The sequence below is a fragment of the Amphiprion ocellaris genome, chromosome 6 (genome assembly GCF_022539595.1).
Source record: "Amphiprion ocellaris isolate individual 3 ecotype Okinawa chromosome 6, ASM2253959v1, whole genome shotgun sequence".
NCBI classification, from domain to species: Eukaryota; Metazoa; Chordata; class Actinopteri; family Pomacentridae; genus Amphiprion; species Amphiprion ocellaris.
This window is the reverse complement of record NC_072771.1, coordinates 37,588,166-37,609,878: the sequence shown is the minus strand read 5'-3', so window position 1 is coordinate 37,609,878 and position 21,713 is coordinate 37,588,166. Positions and strand designations below refer to the sequence as shown.

The 21,713-nt window shown below is 40.6% G+C and overlaps 1 protein-coding gene across 22 annotated transcripts in view; it reads right to left on the bottom strand.

The window, feature by feature from the left end:
- LOC111586035 (potassium channel subfamily T member 1-like) overlaps positions 1-21,713 on the bottom strand; it is an 88,447-nt gene that overhangs the window by 60,666 nt on the left and 6,068 nt on the right. Inside the window, exon 1 of one of the 22 annotated variants that reach the window (XM_055011201.1) lies at positions 4,213-5,005. The exons of 20 other annotated variants lie outside the window; for them this stretch is intronic. In XM_055011201.1, the coding sequence (XP_054867176.1) occupies positions 4,213-4,358 (146 nt within the window). In that variant the 5' untranslated portion in view covers positions 4,359-5,005. Of the gene's footprint in view, positions 1-4,212; positions 5,006-21,713 lie in introns of those variants that run through there. One more of the 22 variants, XM_055011200.1, reaches the window with a different exon arrangement.

The following is a 21,713-nucleotide window of genomic DNA, read 5'->3' as shown; positions in this document are numbered from 1 at the left end:
GTGATTTTACTGGTCCGGCCCCCTTGAGATCAAATAGGGCTGAATGTGGCCCCTGAACTAAAATATTCATTATATTATCTTTTTGTGTGATTTCTTCCCCTGGGTCAGAGGTTTTCCTATTTTAAAATTAATTTAACCTTGAATTACAAATGCAAAAACATAAAATATATTAAAATGAATGTATCCATCCATCTTTCAAAGAATTAATTGAACTCAATACACAGCAAGGCCAATATCAAAGTTTGTTTTCTGCTTTGAAACTGATGAGTTGTCACTCGGTACACAAGCCTGTAAGCTAAAAACAGAAACTATACCAAGTGCTTCTTGTTAAAAAGCAGAACTTTAGATTGACAGATGTAAAAGCTCTGGAGAACACTCAATGTTGCTGAAATGTCAGCCAATGGAAAAGAGTCTACGCTGCACATCAATCAATCTGAAGTTCTGCTTTTATCAAAATGCTACTGCTGGCCTAAAAAACTCAACTCATCCTGTCCAATGGTTTCTTAGCTTTGATGAGAATATGTCTAATCGCTCCGACTGGGCTCTGAAATTCAGATTTACTGCACACCAACAGGCCAAGCCAAATGCCAGGTTTTCAAACAGATTTGTCACAGACAGGACAATGTGGTGGCAAGGCTGCATGAAGCCAAAATAAATCTGCATGAGTTAATGAGTTCTGACCACATTCTGTATTGAAAAGATGGTCACTCCCTCTGTTCTTGAAGATCCTCCAAGTCTCATTTCATTTATTTACTGCTGACAGTATTCAGATGTCAATACAGCATGGAGAATCTTACACGCACACAAACACACAGGCTTAAGTTACAGCATATAGGTGCTGTAAATTATGCCGAAATAAATAAATTCTTAGAGGCAGTTTTGCACAATTGGCCAGATTATTGATCCTCTCACTCTACTCCACATCCTCTCATTTCTCAAGCCAGCTGGACACAAATCCCACGCTGATCACATTTCACAGCCTAGAAAGCTGTGATTCCAGACAACATCCCATCAGCCTGCAGGGGACAGACTGGAGATCTAAGTGGACTTAAGAAATTAAAAAAAAACCAAACACTTTTTGTAATTCCTCAAAGAATAGTTACCTGACAGGAAGATGGATGCAAACATTTACTCAATAATTTAAGATATAGACCTTGTTTCCAAGAGTGGCAACCTAACCATGACGGTTGACAGTGGTCCAAGTCTGGTTGCCAAGGGCAACTGGCCAACCAATGCATTAGGTTTTACAGCCTCGGCCATTTGCAGATATTGAGCATTAGATTGTCATACAAACAGTCTTGAATTGCATTATAGCCACAGTCAATACTGTTCAATCTTTCTAAACGGACTGACTGGCAGCCAATCCGTTCTTCCGTCAGCGTACACACCAGCTGTCAGCTGACTCACCGGCTTTTGCAAGACTAAGATTTTAAACGCTCTGGCGTATCTGTATTTATCACCACAGCCACCTACACCACAAGGCTTTGTGATTTCCATCAGTGTTATCCTCGCACGTCATACTTCATGCTCATTATTCACTGTCTTTTTTAATATCAGGCCTTTGCAGCTGTTGCTGTATCTCGCTGCTTTCTTTGCCACCTTCGTCATCACCATTTGCATTAATGCACCATCCATCTCTAAGGACAGTTTTGTAATACCTCTATAGTCTTGACAGTTTTGGGAATAGAAATGACCAGCTGCCCAATGCATAGATGTACATCTGTCATCTAAAATTGCAGTTTTAAGCAGAAATGTGTTTTGTTGACTGTGGAACTAGAGCCACAACGAGTATTCATGAGCTATTAAACTAATCGCAGATATTTTGACAATCAATTAGTCGGTTTCAGTCATTTTTTAAAAGAAAAAACTCTTCAATGTGAATATCTTCTGGTATGTTAACTCCTATATGACAATAAATTGAAGATTTTTGGGTTTAAGACAAACATTTGAGGACATCATTTGGCATTTTATAAAGCAAACAGCTAACTCATTAATTGAGAAAATAAACAACAGATTAATCAACAATGATCAATGAAAACTACCATTAGTTTTACACCCATTTATAGGTCCTACTAGTTGGCAGTTGAAAACAGAAACCAGATTGTTCTATCATCTAAAGCTCAAACCTACACTACTGTTCAAAAGTTCAAGGCAACTTCATGTTTTCCAGTAAAACTCCCACTTTTATTCATGTGTTAACATAACTGCACAAGGGTTTTCTAATCATCAATGAGCCTTTCAACACCATTAGCTAACACAATGTAGCATTAGAACACAGGAGTGATGGTTGCTGGAAATGTTCCTCTGTACCCCTATGGAGATATTCCATTAAAAATCAGTTGTTTCCAGCTACAATAGTCATTTACCACATTAACAATGTCTACACTGGATTTATCATTCATTTAATGTTATCTTCACTGAAAAAAACACTGCTTTTCTTTCAAGAATAAGGACATTTCTAAGTGACCCCAAACTTTTGAACCGTAGTGTATATACACTATTAGCATCAACATAAACTTGTAAAGTCAGTAGTTGAGCATAAGCAGCTCAAGATCATCATTTCTATGATCATCAGCATTTTTTTCATCTATTTCTGGATCAAAAACTATGGCAACATTACAGTATTCTCAGTTGTTGTTAGTTTTATTAAACACTGAGGTAATTTTCTCCTTCATTAAAACAAAAATGAATGAAAAAAGCCCTCAATCAGTGCCAGCTCAAGCCGCAGCTCCTGATCCAAGCTTTCCTGCCCCCTGTTTTAGTTCCAATCCACCTGCGTTTTCAGGACATCATATCGCTCTGGCAGCTCTGTAACAAACTATGACATCCTGCCAGGTCTGAGGTCCAAAACATAGCAGCCAAACTGCAGACATTTGCCCCAGGGGGAAGCCCTGCAGTGAGCATTCGGTTTACTGGGGGACGATGGCTTCAGCTGAGTAAGACATATTTTGAAGTGCTTGTGGTGAATGTTGAAGCCTCTATTACTGATGTGTGAAGGGGGGAGAGGAAGCATTTAGATAGTATTTAAAGACACTTTACCTAGAAAGCCATAGCTTAGCAGTCATGTCTGTGGTGCAAGATAGGTTGTCAGGTTACACATAACAATCTCACACTCTTCTCAACAACACTGACATGCTGTCTCAAATGATTGTGTTTATCCATGCCGCTGTTGCTGCGATAAATGCTATTACACAATAAATGCTACATCAAACGGTTTAGAATACAGTAGATTCAAACAGATGTGGACGAACGTACCCAAAATTTCAGTGCCCTCAAATAAATATTGACAGGAAAAATGTGTGCAGTAAATACTGAGGCAGAACACACTGCACCACCAGCATATTGGCTGTGCAGTGGTTTCTGAATCACTGCCAAACAAGCACAGTATTTCTGTTTTCAGCCAACCTAAAAAAATAAAGCCTGCAGATAAGAGTGCCAATCTCAGCTTTGATGGCAGCATTTCTGCACCTCTCAAGTTCTTTTGTCTCTCTGAGAAAAAAGCAACGCTGTGTCCCTCAGTCGTTATGCTCATTCCACACAAAACCACATCTAATTTGTCAACCAAATGTCCTGCTGCTGGAAGCACATGTATGCAGGAGGTGTGCAGACATGTGCTCGTGGTTTTGTGTAATCTAAATATGAAGGCATGTCATCATGATCGCCTATGGTTTGCATTTGTGTTTCATCCATCAGTCTGTCAAAAATAACTTTGAATGCAGTGGCGCAATAAAAATATCTCCCACCATACAGGATCATCAGGATTCATAAAATTGTAATGGGAATGCAGCACACAAGACTTATGTAATCACTATGGACTGCAGTGATTATATGGATCTCAGTGATGCTGACAGAGAAATGATTGATGACAGAAGCAAACAATCAGCAATCTGTCAAGACACTGGCTCATAAAGAGTGGCTCTGGTTGCCTTAAAGCGTAAACCCCCAAAGGAGGAAATACAGCCCATAAGGTGTCACTCAGATTCCCATAAATTTCCGTGGGAAGCATCAATTCACTCGTTGACAGATTTAATGGTGATAGACTACAGACCACGGTGCAACTTTTCTCTGCAGATAATTACGAGCTAAGTTATATTAGTGTCACTTTATGCACCATGCGCTCGCAGCATCATGCACCGTCTCGGATGCTGCGTGTGCGCGACCAAGCTGCATTCACAAAACATGCGTCTTATGGAGCGGATCTGCGGCAACTACCTTTGGCCGGCATCGCTCCCGAAAGAGCCCATGGTCCGGAGAGGGTCGGACGGGTTGACCCAGGTGGGCTCTGGGGTTTTCTGCACATCGGTCTTGACGTCTGGGTCGATCTCCGAGGGTGAGGGCGTCAGCTTTGCGCCTGCCATGCCTCCTCCCGAGCGTTACCTCCGAGCCGGAGAGCTGCCCCCGATACGTTTCCTCTCCTCCTGCCGTCAGAAAGCGGGCCGGAGTCAGCGAGCGGCGCCGCCGGAAAACCGCATCCTCCGGTCTTCAGTGGCGCACGAAGGCGGAGGGAGCGCGTCTGTCTCCCTGCCGCATCACGAGGTCCTGAGGCTCACTGAGGAGAAGCTTCAGCCTGTCTCCTGCTCGTCGACTCTCCCCTCCATCCCCGGTGGAGATAAGAGGTCCCCCCCAGTGCGTCCGTGAGATTCACGCGTCGTCACGATGTCAACGTCAAGCGCTCGACCAACCCAGCGGCCTCCCCGAAGACTTACATAATAAGATGCTCGAACGGAATCATCGGCGATGTGTGGTGATCAAACCGACCTGACAGGCATCCTTCTTCATCCCGTCCATCACTAAAACCCGCCCGGTCAGCTGTGATTTCTGCAGATATTGATGCCTCTGAGTTCCGAATTACATTTCTCCTGAAACATTAATAATTCAAGAGGCTGCTGAGGGGAAGATGGAAGTATGGTATGCAAACAGTCTCCACGACAGAACTTCAATGCGCAGCTTCTTCCAATTATTATCCCTTTGAGCAGGCACCGGAGTACAATGAGAAACCACAGACAAATGAGCAGGTGGCCCAGGCAAACACTCCGAGGTTTTATCATGCTGGTTTTCATGGAAACAAGGCACACCTGGAGTGAGACCTACACCAGGCTCAGGATTAGAGTCTGCAGTCCATTAAAAAAGCCACAGCGTTTGAATACAGGAGCGTCTGTCATCACAACTTTCTGCAGCAGTGGGGAACACAAATGAAATGGATGTAAATGATTATTGCTTGTTCAACTGCGGTTTTCAAACATAGAGCGAATGAAAAGAAACAGCTGCAAAGACACAAGCAAAAAGAGGTTTAAGATTCATCTCCGGTCATTGATTATACCATTAAAACTCATCTCTATGCATCAAAGTTACATATTTATACGTTTTTTTCTGATAAATATAACCCTTAACCGCCATAAAAATCAATGAAATATCATTTTAATTGCTCGAAAATGTGCAGATTCATCACATCCATGCTTCCATCCCTACTCTCTGCAGCTTGAGCACACCAGCTCAAGTAACATTTTGAAACTGGAGATTAACTTTGAACGACAGGACTGCTTCCTTTTTTGTGCGTCTACATCTGTAGTTCTGAGATTGTTGCAGCTTCAAGGTGGAACTTCTCAGCTGTGGGTAGGAATGGGCAGCAAAACTTTCTAATAAATGAGTATAAATCATTAGAGACCGGAGGATCAATAAGCTCCAAGGTTATTGGTTCGGCTACTGGTGCTCGAGAAATTAAGAAAATAGATTTCCTATTTATAATTGCATGATGTTATCTCGCACATTTTATCTCACCGATTTGTCTACGATGCATTTTTGCTTTTTCCTATTCAGAAGAATCTGTCACACACCATAGAATCAGGCAGGAAGTATGCACACAAACCCTGCTATTAGCAGAGAGAAGTAAATGCTGACAATGTTAGTTGCCAGAAGTGCAACAAAAGTCTTTTGTACGGCAGAGCAGACGCACAATCAATCTGTCAAAACATACAGCAAAAGGTCATCATCGCATACAGATGGAGATAGGCCTAGTTTTTAACTGACTATCTCTGAGTTCACCTCTCATTAACCCAGGTATGTAATGCATGCTAGCAGTCTACAACCCACACACGGATTTCATCAAATTATATGGTAATGAATAAAAGCCACCACTGTCTAGCTTTTTGTTCAGTTTCAAAAATTCAGTGTGAAACAGAGCATTGTCGGAACTGTTACTCAGAAATTCACACTTTCAGATTCAGTGCATCCATAGCAGGGAGGATTTAGAGAAAGGGTGAAAATAAAGCAGGACAGACCCCACATCCTGAACTGAATGTCAGTGTTGGGCGTAGCCAAGGAGGCACTCAAAACCTTTGTTAGTAAAAAGATTAGTAGTACATGATGAAGAAATAGCACATCTAGTGTCACTTCTTCATTCCATTACCCACTGCTATTACTCCACCAAGGAATGCAGCTAAGGGATATGATGATCGGTGTACGTTTGTCTGTTAGTCTGTCTGGTAGCAACATTACTCAAAAATGGTCTAATGGATTTAGATGAAATTTTCAGGGAAGGTCAGAAATGACACAAGGACCACCTGATTAGATTTTGGCAGTGATGCAGCTTATAGTCTGGATCCACAGATTGGTTAAAGATTTCTGTATCATTGCCAGATAGCATGGCGTCACTGTAACCATGACAACAAGTGAACACTACATCAGCTGCCTGCTGACGATCACATGATTGTGATCCTACTACAAATCCACCACTGAGGACTTATCAGGACTTATCTGTCATAAATGATCCAAGGAACAACTGATTAAATTGTGGGGGTGTTTCTGAGTCCCATCAATTCCTGCCACCTGCTACATATTTAGGTCACGTGATCCGGTATCTGTACATAACGTACACATGCAGAACACACACCTGTGCTCAGCGCAAGCTCATTTTGTTTGTGGATTCATCTATATTAAATGGACACGTTCTATAGTGCTGTGATTTCTGCCACAATTTTTTTCAAGATTTCATTTGTCAGAAAAGATACGATGACTGAGTAGTCTTGGCAGAGCACTGCACTCTGAGTTTTACTTGTTTGTTATTTGCTAACGTCTGCCAGACCCCTGTCTCTTACCTTTTGTTGTCTACCTTGATTCAATCACATTTTGTTCTCTGGCTTACTGTCTGTCACTGATTAGCAACTATATGCAAACTAACCACTATTCACCTTCGTATTTACCTACTGCCCCCTCCCTACCCTCTGATCCACTGTCTGACCATCCCTATAAAACACATACTCTGCAAATGTTCTGGGTCGGCTTGCCTTTACAGTCTCATACTATGTCGGTTACCCCACCATATACCGGAATACTAATAAACACACGGCAAACTTCAAAGAGTGAAATTTCTTCAACATACTGCATAGACAAACACTATGAACGAAAGGTTCCTGTATTCCATGTCTTATCTAATAGTGAAGAAAAAAAGAGGATGTAACAAAGAGAGAAAATAAAGCAAATCTACAATTTTATTCTTCATTTTTTTCCCCAATAAAAGGACTCTTAAAGCACTGGATCAATAAGCGGCATCAATAAAAGACATAAGTGCTGTTAAAATCTTATTGACACTCATTTCTAGCCAAGGTGTTGACAGATTAGTTTGCTCATGATGCATCTTCTAGCGTATAAAAATCTCAAGGACATGCTGACAAGGTAAAAATACTGACTTCCACCAGAGGGGGTATTTAGCTGATCTAAACTGTCTCTAACTTTGCAGAAGTTATTCCCCAGTTTAATAAAAGTGCGAATCTTCTCCAAGTTTTAAATTTGAAGAATGACTAAATTAAGCATCCTTTTGGGCTCACTGTCATTATTGTGATGAGGGAAGTGAAGCCTAAAAATGCTAAAAATTGCCCTGTGCAAGTGATGAGTCTCTAATATACCATAAACAGTCTGCTAAAGCTGCCCAGACTTTGCAGCCATGGGGGCATTTGTTCTCCAGTTCATGTGACATGTGTTTGGATGGTCTAATGGACTGCAGAACCTTAATAAAACATACAGCGAGGCCCAGATCAGGGACTTTACCTGGTTATTGGGACATGAAGATAAACCACTGATACGCACCACCTCCTTTGGTTTGTTTAAAACATGGTAAATAATTCACCTACATGGAGTGTAGAGTCTTGAATTAATAGTTCATTCGGTTATAGAGTTAAAGAGGGCTAGCAGACAAAAAACAGATCAGATTTAGTTTATTTACACTGCCTTTCAAAAGTTTGGGGTCACCCAGACAATTTCATGTTTTCCAGTAAAACTCCCACTTTTCTCCATGTGCTAACATGACTGCACAAGGGTTTTCTAATCATCAATGAGTCTTTCAACACCATTAGCTAACACAATGTAGCATTAGAACACAGGAGTGATGGTTGCTGGAAATGTTCCTCTGTACCTCTATGTAGATATTCCATTAAAAATCAGCTGTTTCCAGCTACAATAGTCATTTACCACATTAACTATGTCTACACTGGATTTATCATTCATTTAATGTGATCTTCGTTGAAAAAAAATGCTTTTAATTAAAAAATAAGGACATTTCCAAGTGAGCGGTAGTGTACATGTTTTTGCCTGTAGTCTTGAGGGGTATTTTACACTGTCTGCAACAAGGAAGTTTTGCTTGTACATAGTGTCAGATGTACAAAAACAGGAGGAAAAGCACAGATGATTTGGTGGTAGTAGTAGTAGTGCTAGTAGTAGATAGTATTTCTCATCAGGAAAAACAAGCATCATTTAATCAGGGACTTTCAATTTATTCAACATTATTCAAATTTCCCCCACATTTCCTGAAGAGTGGCTTGGAAGTTGGTAATGTTCCTCCTGCCATCAAGCTAGAGCCCCTATTTAATACTTAAAACCCCAAAATCGGCCGGCTAAGCTAAATAAAACAAGAAAAGCACATACACAAGAGACACTCCAACTTGACCACACTTACCTGAGGCAGAAACTGTGAAAACAGAAAGAACTGTAGGATTTCTACCTTCCATACTGCCCTTGAATTACTCATCTGTGGCATGTCTCGCTGTTGGAAAGCTAAGAAAACCGAATCCAAGCTTAAAATTGGGATATTTCATCATATTTCATCACTTTATCCCACAAGTTTCACTTAAAATTCACCAAAACACATTGATTGCGACAAGAAGATGCTTTAAAAAAATATAAAATAACAATTGAACACTACCATGAAACGATTTGTGACTCAGCTGCAACAAACAGTCGAACTGAAGGCTGCATTTAAACAGGGCACGGCTATGAAAACTAAAAGTGTAAGTGTTACCATAAAAAAAGGAAGTGAGACAAATGCTGAGTTTCCAGAGTTTAGTCAGCAATTTAATTTGAAAGGGGTAATTTTTTTTTAAAAAGAACACAAAAGTGATGGGGCTAAAAGCAAATGGGTGCTGCTGAAACCAAAGAAACGACGGCGCAGGACTCACAGCTGAACAAAACACAAATTAACAGACAAAGGAGGAGGGGAGCAGAGGCCCAGGCTCATAACAGTAAGTAGTAAAATATCTATTGTATGTAAAGTCACATAATTTTTCAATATTGGTCACACCAGTAGGCCCTAGCACAAACGTTGTACATCTTGACTGCAGGTTTTTCAAGTTTTGTAAAATCAATAATTAGAGAAATTATACATTCCTTTTTTTATGATTCATAGAGTTATAACTTTGTCAAACTGCACAAAAGACAATTTTCACCTCTCTCTACTTCTAGCCATGGCTGTGCTGTTTCCAGAGAAATGTCACATAGACGTCTAAAACTGCTTGGGGTTTAGAGGGTTTAAAATCAGTTAATATTTCTCATCTCCGGTTCATGAGCTCAGAGGCCTACTGACAGCCACACAGGGTGCAGTTTATTCCTCATTTAGCCTGAGCAGGCACACCAGCTGAACTCCCATTAGTAATGCATTTAGGAAACGCATGCACTCCGCATTTATTGCAGATGGCATTTTGGAGTTCAGCCTTCAGGAAACACATTAAATTATCTGTTAATAGTAACCCTGGGATTAGAGTGATGGGCCTGTGGATAAACGGCTGCATATTTAATCCCTGACTGGATATGAAAACCGGAGACGTGAAAGAATAAATAAAATATTTTTTTAAAATCTAGTTATGTGCAGGTAAGAAATCCACAGAATTCTGGTTCTGTTCTTGTGGAGCTATACAGCTGGAAGTTTATTTGGTACAGTTCTGAAATAAATCCTACTTTTATGAAGGTAAGATTTACTTTCTCATGAGGGTAGCATTTACTGGGAATTGTACAGGGTCTGTTTTTGTCTGCACTGTTGGAGAGAGTTAGTGATTTATCTGTATGGTCATTTTGGAGGTTAAGAATCAGTTTTACTATCATTATATAATGTATACTGACTTCTCTTCTTATATACAAATAACAGACTGGACATAAATATACAGAAAAACAAAGAAGATGAATGAAAATTGTAGGAATGGAACAGTACATGTACAGAAATATACACAAGTGTTGGAATAGTTTGTGGTACTGTTGAGTTGCAGTGCATTAAAAGGGAGATTAATAGAGAGACACCTGTTGACATGTTGACATTTTCCAAAATTAAATGAGTAAAGTTACTGGTGAGAATGCTTTGTGTACCAAGTCAGTCTTGTATGTATAAATATCAGTCCTGCCTCATTTCCTATTCCCTATTTGCTAAACAGCATTATCCAGCAGCTCAACTGTAATGCATTTTCAAAAATCCTCGCAAAAATATGCTAAAAAAGTCAACAATGTGGTATTGTTTAATCATTCAAACAAACAAATGTGCTCTGGCAGAGACTGTGTCTCTCCGCTAAGTGCCGGTGGGAGTGTGGACCAGTTTCAGCTGACTCTAAGGAAGCAGTCAAAGTCATAAATAAACAACACAATGAATGGGTTGAGGGAGAATATCAAGAAATGCCAGAGAGGAGGATGCTGAGGAGTTCATCAGGCAGGTGTAGAAGCACAGATTTGAGCAGGGAGACACTCTGTGGTGAAGTAGAGGATTGCAGATAGTGTGAGGATGATGATTTAAACAGCCTCAGAGGAAAAAAAACACACATACTGTACCAAAAAAAAGACCAGCATGGACCAGCGCTGGCTTAATGTATTCTATATCTTGTGACACAGATGGCAGTATAGCCATGGGTTTTATCTCCTTTGAGGTTATATTAATGCAGAATCCTTGAACCAGCTGCTCAAATGTTTTACTTATCAGGTACATCACAGACGCTGGTAAAAAAAAAAAAAAAAAACCTACGCCAACCAGAGAAACAAGATAAACACGCTAATTAAGCATAAAAATAAGTACAGATAAACAAATCTGATATTTACACTAGATAAAGCTCGAGGTAATGCGCTGGGATTATCCAGCCGAGTGGTTTCTGATTCACACAGTACATTTACATACATTATATCAGCCCTGAGCTGGATTTCCAAAGGGAGGCTAAATGCGAGGACATAAGCAAATATGAAAAGAGAGCAGTGGAGTCTATTAAGCTGCATAGCTGGTAAAGCATTCCACTTGAAAATGCTTGCCAGAATAACTGAACAAATTGGGCAAAATGATTAACTTCCAGCTGCTGGGATGTGTTTTGGGGATAGAGCTGATAAAAGCAACACCATGCTGTTCTACGGTGCCTCTGCTGTCACATTGCGAAGTTGGACAGTTGTAGACAAAACGCACCTGAGGGCTCTGCATAAAAATATCCTATTACCGGATAAAGATGGAATTGTCAAAAGAGGAAGCAACTAGATTTAAAAACAATTATCATTTGCTGAATATGAAAATGCTGGATACACTGAACGACATAAGGAAGTGACAGATTTTGTTGAGGTGAGCTTCATTCTTCTTGTGAGAGCAGATCAAACCCACTGATGGGCCACATAATTGAAAAAAGAAACTCCTGGTGAGCAACCAAGCCTCCCCTTAAATCCCCATAATCACTGGGCGCGCCTCAGCTCCATGCTTCGTGCTGCAGATGGGCGTCGAGAGCTGTGATAATGCTTCCTCTGTCAAAACATATTAAGGCGGTGAGCTGGCGCTGCTGTGGGCGAGCTGTCTGCTTGTGCACAGCATAGCCAGAGAGGAGGAAGAAGTCTAGCCAATGCCACTGGCAGCCTCACACACAGGAGTGTACGCATGCACAGGGATGCTTCTGCTCGCTGATTGCTGTTCTGCCAAAGGCTGTTTCATGCAAAAAGGCTTGACTACCCATTTTACTGGTCACAACCTTATGTTCTGTTCCAGAAGTGAAGACGACTGCGGGAATGTTCACTTGTGTAAAACGACAATGCCGGAGCCAAAGGTTGATCCGAAATGAAGGAAAAAAGAAAAAAAAAGAACATCTACTCGTCAAAATGTTTCACGACCTGAAAAGATCAGAGAGGAAGCAGCTGAAGCACCAAAACAATCCTTTTTCAAGTTGTGCAGCGTCTACTCGTACCATACTGATGCAAGTAAAACTGCATGTTTACTGCTGTTATTTTGTTTTTCTGGAACAGCTATCATTTCCCTTTGAAATCCCTCTGAAAATATGCTGCTTCTTTTATTAGGCCACATTAATGACAAATGGGCCATGTTCAACAGTTTCATGAATAAAACAAACCACTCCCAGCATGACGCTGCGCCAAAAAGCAGTGGTATTGTCATCCTCATTTGCATAAAACAGAACAATCAGATTACATTTTCCACCTCATTTACATAGATGGAGATAGACTCTCTTAACTAAGTGAACATCCGGGAAATGAAACAACTGGATAAAACCTGCAATATTTTCATTTATTCTCCAACAACAGTGTAAAAGACAGAGCAGTCTACCCTCAGTTCGAATAAATAATGGCCTCCTTGATCGCTATTTTTTTCCGTTTGTTTTGTTTTTCATAAAGCAGAGATGCTTCCATGGATCATACATCAGTCTAATGAAATTCAGTGTTACATTTAAATCATTCTTATTTAGTTAACATTTTGATAATTTGATATAGAAATGATGAACAAGAAAGTCATACAGCCATTAAGATCAGGAAAATGCATTATATATGAAAACAAATTACAAAATACCACTATAAGCTTATTCCAGAATATTGATAATATGTCTACAGTATACCATATAAAGCCCAGTTCTACTTTGAAAAGGGATTTGAATCATCAAAGCCTGAATTATAAAGTCATGAGCAGTGTAATAGTGTGCCTAAATTCCCTGAATTAAAATAGATTACATCAAAAACGGACAAAGAATGTTTTTAAATGAACAGAGAAAATTGCGTCAAAGTAAACAGACTGCAGGTAATTAATAAACATAAAGTGATTAGACAGTGGAGTTATTTGAAAATGCTGCAAATCCGTGATCACTGAACCATACCATACTGATTATGAAACATTTTCCTGATTGCCTTGGCCAGGAGAAAATCAAAACAGGCAAATAAGCACAGCAGCACAGATAAAATCAAAACACAAATAAGAGACACCAGCGAGTGATCATTGATCACTATTCAGGGTTACTATAATCAAGTCAGAAGGAGTTTATTTTGCAATTTAAAGCAGCTTTAGCATTTATGCCATGCAAATTTGATTGAATCTCTGAAACAGTGGAAGAAACTGTCCTGCAGTTCCTGAACGATCCTCCATGTGGAGCTGCACATCTCAAACACAACACTGGAACCCCCCATTCTGTGCTGACAACCCCATGCAAATGCTTCCGTCATCACAGCTGCTTGTGAAGGTCTGACAGGCCAACTCCACCAATGCTAATTAAGTTGGCAAGACAAAGCACGGGAGCTAAATGGCAAATGCACCAGAAACACAATGTAATGGTCCAGAAGAAAAGGACATTCTAAAGGGTAAATGAAATCTTATTTTCCTCCATGCAACCCCCCTTGTGCAGTCTACCTTTAATTGTCCATCCCATTTGAGCATTCCCTCTGAGCCACTGCAATGTTCCAAATGATTTCATAGGAAGACCAATAAAAGCCCTTCAGGAGAGCAGCACGCTCATTCTTTTCTGCTCGAGCATGTTGTGTCACTTTTACTAATCCTGCCACTGTGTTAGGGGGAAATAAATCTGAGCAGAAACTGCTGAAATAGAGCCTTCTACAAATTGAGCTTTTCAGGGACGCAACGCCTCAGCGCTCTCTCATTTATGCCGTTCACACGTTCCAGTTTGTGCTCATGGCTCCTCAGAGATCCCCTAAGAATGCAACATAACAGACAGTGAAGTGGACAACAAGTCTTCGGCTTCGTTGGGAGAATAAAAACCCACAGCATGTAAAGACACACGGCCGCTGTGCTGCTGATGAGAGTGGGTCTGGCGTCCTTTAAGTGTCGCCCACCCACTCTGCGCTGATGCTGATGACTAATGCCACCTATGGTCTAAATTGCAAGTTCTGTTTGCTAAGCGGAAATGTGCACGCCGCCAGCAAACAACACTCATATTTTCAAAGCACATCAGGCTTTTAGGTGAGATGACGTCTGGAAACTGTAAGGTCTCGGTTTGAGATGTAGGATGTGTCATGCTGTCTAAGGTGCTTTTTTCTTCCATCACTGCAAGCTAAAATAAAATTCAAAAATAAAAAATAGCGAGGTAGCTACAGCTTCCATTTTCAAAGTTTGTAAAATGATACCATAAGCTAACAGGATTCCATTTATACTGGATAAAAAGATCAGCCTGAAGCCACAGGATGCAATATCTTCACACTGCTCTCAATTTATGCAGCTTTAAGAAAAGACATGAACTGCCACAGCTGATCTAAAACGAGCAGGATTTCTGGAATTGACTGCAGTGTGAGCCTGTTAGTCCTCCAAGACTTATTGGACTTCCTCCTCTTCATAGTGTCACACATCACTGTCTGCCTCTTTTCTCTCCAGGCCTTTTGTCCTCCTATCTGTCATCGACTCGATCCTACACTTTCCCCCCCTTCTCTGGGTTTTTGTGTTCCTTCTGTTCTTCCTATTCCCGTTTCGTCTTTGTTCTCCATCTTATCAGCCCCCTAAACTCCCTCAGATGGAAATCATCCAGGCATCAAATCCCACTTCTGCCATGGAATCAGTGCAAACAAACAGCTGCTGCCAGTATCGCTGCACAATTATTGTCTCGTGTCATTTTATTCTGCTCGGAGTTTGGTTCTCCAATATCTGCCTGAACGGGGGAGGGGGGGTTACAAGGATGCCAAGAGGTGCAACCCCCTCGTATCAAAGCTTTCGATTTACAAGAAATTCAGTATCAGTAGAAAACTTGTGGCTGCAGAAAATTCAGCAACTTTATGGGATGTATCAGAAATACACTGTGCTGCAGAAAAGCTGTCACAGTGGAGATAAAAGACTATCATGGCACTGCGACTGACTGATCCACATCTGAGACTGGCTGGTGTTTGACAGCAGATCCTGCGTCAGCGCTGGATCGCCCCTTCCAAGTGCCACTATTTGACTCACGCGGAGGCGTTAAGAGTCGGTTTAGTGACCAATTTACACTGCTCTGTCGACATCACTTTCAGCAGCATCCTGCCTCGATTAGAGGAGGAAAAACCCCAACAAGATCAGACACACGGAGGAAAGATAGATGTGGCTCATTTTCCTCCCGCTGCACTTTCTCTTTGCAGCTCTGTCGGCGTGTATGCAGGTATTTGGTGGCTTGTTTCTATTTCTGACTGACTGAGGTAAGCCCCCACCCTTCCTCTGCTGGCTGACAGACTGAGAAATAAACCCACATACACACTCAGATGTAAAATCAGATGCTCACAGGTGCACACAGCAGCGCACGCACGCACGCACGCACGCACACACGCACACACACACACACACAGACTGCTTGTCAAACCCCTGACTTCGGTGCGACTGCTCCTCTTCAGCACCCACGCAGCCAAGTCGTCATCATGGCCCTCTGACACCCAACCCTGAGATAATGACAGCCCAGGAGGGAGATCCCCCCTCCTCCTCACACACACATCCACACTATACACCCACGTCCACACCGCGGACACAAATAGACAAACGGAGACGCAAGGACACACCAACTCTGACAGCGCAGAAGGGCTAATGCTGCTGGAGCGCCGCACACTGACAAACTTGCTGTCGCCCACAGATGTATAAAAACACACCAGGAAACACATCCAGGAACCTCTCCACACTCAGTGATTTCACATCAGTGCAAACACACCTTCTGCTCTTTTATGACCCGGGTCTTGTTGAGACTCGAGGACACTACAGGCGAACAGCAGCCGAGTAGGTTTAAGTGGCAGAAATGATACCCTGGATTGCAGAAATATCCCCAGTTTGGCCATATTAGCTAAATTATGTAAGCAGAATTGGGTGGCAATAACACTGCATGCTAGTAATGAGATTCTGCCATATTTCTGTGTGTTACCATAAAAGTTTAATCATTTGACTTCTTGCCTTGTATAAAACCAGGTATTTCCAACATGATGGATTCCCATAATGGTTCACAAGATGAGTATCATGCTGAAAATAAAGAGGAAAACTGAAGTGTGCAAAGCTCTTAATATTTTCAGATTTTTTACAAGAATTTCTTCTGAAGTTTTCTGAACCCCTAAGCATATTATGTTAAGAATAAATTGCCAAAATAGCATTTTTTTTAATCATAGAAAGAAACAGTTCAACAGGGACAACCACTGGATTTGAAACTTCCCAACAGTCTGTAAACTACTGCTCTGCAACGTATCGTTTCATCTGAAAACTTCACAGAATCTATGCTTAAATTCATTATTTCACCAAGATTATATTAATCTGCACCTCTTATTAAAAATTAACCACAAATTAACCATTTGCTCTAACTAGATTCTGTAAAAAAACAACAAAAATAGATGGTTATCAACACAAATATGAAGCCATTAGTGACTCAGCTTTGACCAACAGTGATGTGACAAATAATTAAGACTTTCTGGCTAAACTGGGCTGAACTACACAACATATTTACACAAAGCAGATAAGAGGTGAGTATAGAAACAAAAATTAAAATGTAAGTAGTTAAATATGTGTATGTAGTCCAGTCCAGTTGTTCCAGTATTGTGTTATACCTGTGGGCATTTGGAAAAACATCTTGAGTGCATTTTGTTTTCCAACTTCTGTAAAATAAATAAAGAGAAAAATTAATTTTTGCTTCTATGATTCATGGCATTATAACTTTGGTGTATTGCACAATAGACATTTTTGGGTTTTCTCCATTTCTAGCCATGATTCTGCCATTACCATAGAGGTGTAGGACTTCATATTGCAGTGAAAATGAGCTCATAGTAAGTAAAAACATGACAGCAGTTAAAAGTTCTTGGAGATGAGAGGGTTAAACTGGTCGAGTTTAGAATCGCTTCTTTAAGAGAGATCTGTGCAAAAAGATATCAACATATAGACTTCAGTTTAAGGATAGTCAGAAACATGAATAATTCAGATATACATTGGGCCTGCAGATGTTCACATTTAATAAAAGAATATCCAGGTGTGAATGTAAACGCATAAAAGGAGAATGTAACCTGGGATTTTTTGGAGCTCATTTGTAAGCAGCACCATATTTGAACCCAGTTTTTTCCTAGTTCTTCAAATGTAACTGCTCACAGTTTGAAATGTGTCTAAAGCAAAAAAACATTTGGAAACGATTGCATTAAGTCATTCTGGGCAATGCTGCAAATCAGCGAGGAGGTGTGCTTTATGGAAATAAGTGACATTTCAAAGATTTTTATGTATTAAAGCCAAGAAACCTGAGTTGTCAGGTATTAGATTTGATGGATGACAACACTGGTATCTGGATATTGAGTCACACAGTTTCTTATTTGATTAGTCATACAAATCAATAAATCTTAATATCGGAATTTAAAGTGACAAGCAATTTATCTGGATTATTTGCAGGGTCGCCTCCTTGTTCAACGGGCAGTAGAAATGAGCATTTCCAAAATACGCACTGTGAAGGTAAACTTCTATTATCAACTATACATAATTTGATCCTCTTTTCATAGTCATTTGCTCATACATTACTTTTCCCCCTAATCTAATGTGTGCCTGACAGAGCTGTTTAATAGATGCATCACATGTGAGCTAAACACTATGAGTTTTGTTCCTAAGGTCAAAGAGGCATATGAGAAGCCGTTTTTTAAGAAGTGCTGCCAGATAAATCATATTTTTATCGTCATTATGCCAAGAACATGAGATTGCCTTGAAGACAATGAATATGAAGAATAATGTGATTTACACACACCTTGTGTTCACGCTCAGCAACCAAACAACTAAGCCATCAGCCCTGGACAAACAGGAAATGATGTCACACCATTTGACCAATCAGATCAGAAGCCCCAGTTAGCCGTTACCTACCCTCAGATTATTTAGCTGTCAATTTGATGGTGTGTGCAAAGTGAGCTGCAACTGAGGCTGAGGAAACAGATAAGAAAGAGGAAAACATGGCTGATGATGGAGTTACAACAACTACTCAACTATTCAATTCAACACCAACTATCCTCATGATTAATTCATCAGTTTAAGTGATTTTTTTAGAGAAAAAAAGTAAAAATTCTCAGATTTTGATCTCTTAAGCTCTATTTGCATGGGAATAGTATGACCTGGGGACCAATGGTGATTTGTAAAAATTGCGGAGGATGTCTGTGATCTTAATCCCGTGCAAATGCGCCATGTTGGTAATTTGTAAAGTAATAATTCCCCGCAAATTAGCTACCATATTTCGCCAAACACGGAGGTCCTGTGATAATACTTTTCCCATGTGAATCTGCATCTCAGTGGTTGGGGGTATTTTAGTTGTTGTTGTTGTTTTTATTGCACGTCTTGTTCTGCCTCTTTCCCGGTTGAATTATGGAGGCTGTGGTGGAAATCACTGACAGTATTTTAGGAGCAAATATAGGAGTAGGCTGATACACAACAGGCCTATGGACCAGTCATAGAAACAGCAAAATGAAATCCACAAGAAGAGGAATATTTCAGAGGATACTGAGACAGATGACAAGCATAGCAGCATGTGGTACGAAACATTTTTCTAGGATTATCTTTCAACACGCTGAATCCAAACGTCCTGACGGCCCGTTATCCCGACAACGCTGCCCGCTGTTCTCACGTTGCTGCTTTGACATATTTACTGTTGCCATGACGACTACATACCACGTTAACAGTGACCACTTTAACTGAAACCACAAGCTTTCCATAAACCTAACCAAGTGGTTTTTGTGCCCAAACCTAAAGAGACCCTAACAATAGCGTTGTTACAGCATAGACTTAATGTTTTTAATGTTTTTTCGTGCAATCAGTGTCTGGTTTTTTTGCATGTAGCGGCCAAACACTTTGCACATGGACGTGACAACAGTGGATGTTGCCATGTGCACAGATTTGACATCATATCCAGGCTGTAATGTTAGTAAATCTGAGTAAAATACAGACTTCGCTTATCCTGTGTGAATGCACCATGAGAAACACAGACGTCCTGGGATAATTCACAAACTACCAGACATCCCCAGGAGATACTAATCGCGTGCGAATAGTACTTTAGTTTTGATTTTTTTTCTGGTTTCTTCAGTCCTCTACGAGAGCAAACTGAATATATTTGGATTGTGGACAAAGCTAAATATTTAAGGGTGCCATCGTGGACTTTGGGAAACATGATCAACACTTTAGAGACCAAACAACTAATCAATTATGAACTGTAAAACAACACGACAAAAATAATCCTCAGTGGCAGGCCAAGTTGATGAGGATCTCAGCACTTCTGCCATTTCAAATTATTTTTTTATTTCACTGGTACTGGGAAAAAAGTGCCGAACAGCTGTGATAGCTTCCAGAAGAGACACAACCAGCCTCCATCCCCCACCAACATCCATTTTCTTCTGCTTTCCAGAGTCAGATCACAGTGGAAGCAGGCTGAGATGTCCCACAAACCCCACAAACACAAGATTTTAAGGAAAATAGGGGAAATTAAACTTTATTTTCTTGCAGCTATGTCTCATTAAAATTAATATCCAGTTTCATTGGTTGGGCATTTGTGTGCAGCTTGTTAAATAATAAAAATAATGCATTTAATTTCTATATTTGGCATGCACAGGCTTTAGTATTGGCATCTGAAACAACAGCGTACCTATTAAAGCAGTAAGATATAGGAAACTGCATCACAAGTCATTTTATCATTGTAATATTGACCTATCTATTGAACTGAACTTTTGAATTATGAGGTATCGCACATTGCAGAGTTTCCTCATTCTGTGCAGGGCTGTTTCAACAAGGTACGTATGTAACACAGACCAAGGAAATTAGTGTTTCTGTTCACCATCTTACTATAAAAGCTGTACTCTTAGATTTCTTTTTTGAAATACCAAAAAAGATTCCTGATCTTCTCCATATTGTGCAATATACCTACTTTAATCAGCAATCTGTTTGTGTTTTAGGTTTTTCCATGACACCACTTGAATGTTAAATTTTACCTGATTTTTGAAAACCTGCTGCCTTAGTGAGTTCAATATGTTTGGTGAGTCACAACTGCCTGGGGGTCTGTCAACCCACTGCTTTTTACCCTGAAAAAGGGGGGGGGGGGGTTCTCTCTCTGGGGCTCCATTTGTTTTCAGGCTTCACACTCAACGAGGCATCAGCACAGGAAATAATCAACATCTCAACCCATTTCAAAGAGCACGCAAAAGATCAACCAAGAAATAGAGCGTCTCCAATGCTCAGTGACATCGTCTGTTTGAATCTCCACTCCAGAACTCGGCAAATAGTAATTACGCTACACTTGCACAAGAACCAATAATGGCACATACTAATACCACACACTATACATAGGTGTGTGTGTGTGTGTGTGTGAGAGAAACTCTGTAGTTTACAGGCTCTTACACAGCTCTGCGATAAAACCTAGCATACACACATGTGCGAATCCAAACACACACATACACACTGAGGCGTACATGTGTTGGTAGCCCAGCAACAAGCCCTAATTACCCTCTGCAATTGAATAGCGATCAGCAAAACAATTCATAGGGGATGCACTGCATGAAACATTCACACAAAGCACACCCGACCACACGCAGACACACACTAAACACTACACAAACTACACACGCAACTTCCTGCTGCTCGATCGCCATACTCAAGGTCGACATGACACACGTGTGTACACGTACTGTACCTCGACTGCATTTCCATGTACTTAATAAGCCATGTAATCGATACTGTGAGCTGGTGTTTCATTATGCGGCTCAAACCATGTCAACAGGACTCAAAAAAACAAAGCAATAAGCATCTGAGGTCAACTGCAGATAAATTATTGCATCTTTTAGGAAAAGACAAAGAGTGCTGGTGAAATACTCAAATACTGAACCACTATTCTAAATGTTATGTGCACAGAAAGGTCCCTGCTTGATATAAAACATACTGACATCAGTTTACTGCAGGGAGCAACAGAGACACCAGGTGAGTGAGCACAAAGAAAGAAAAAAGAGTGAGCGAGACTGAGAGAGTGGCGATATTTACTGACATGTAGAATCCTCGGCTGAAAGTGAATTTTTACAAGTGATAATATTCATTTTCCTCTCCGTAACAAGATACGGATCAGTGAGCTAATCGTGACACACAAGAAGCCGTCTGCAGAAGGTTATCGACTGTTTACCGACACGCCGCTCCTGCTGACGAGGCTGCGTTTGAGAGATAACATACACAAGGTTCCCTCTGTCAGATTCTACCAATGATAAAGTTATTAAAGCAGCGGTACCGTTACAGGCAG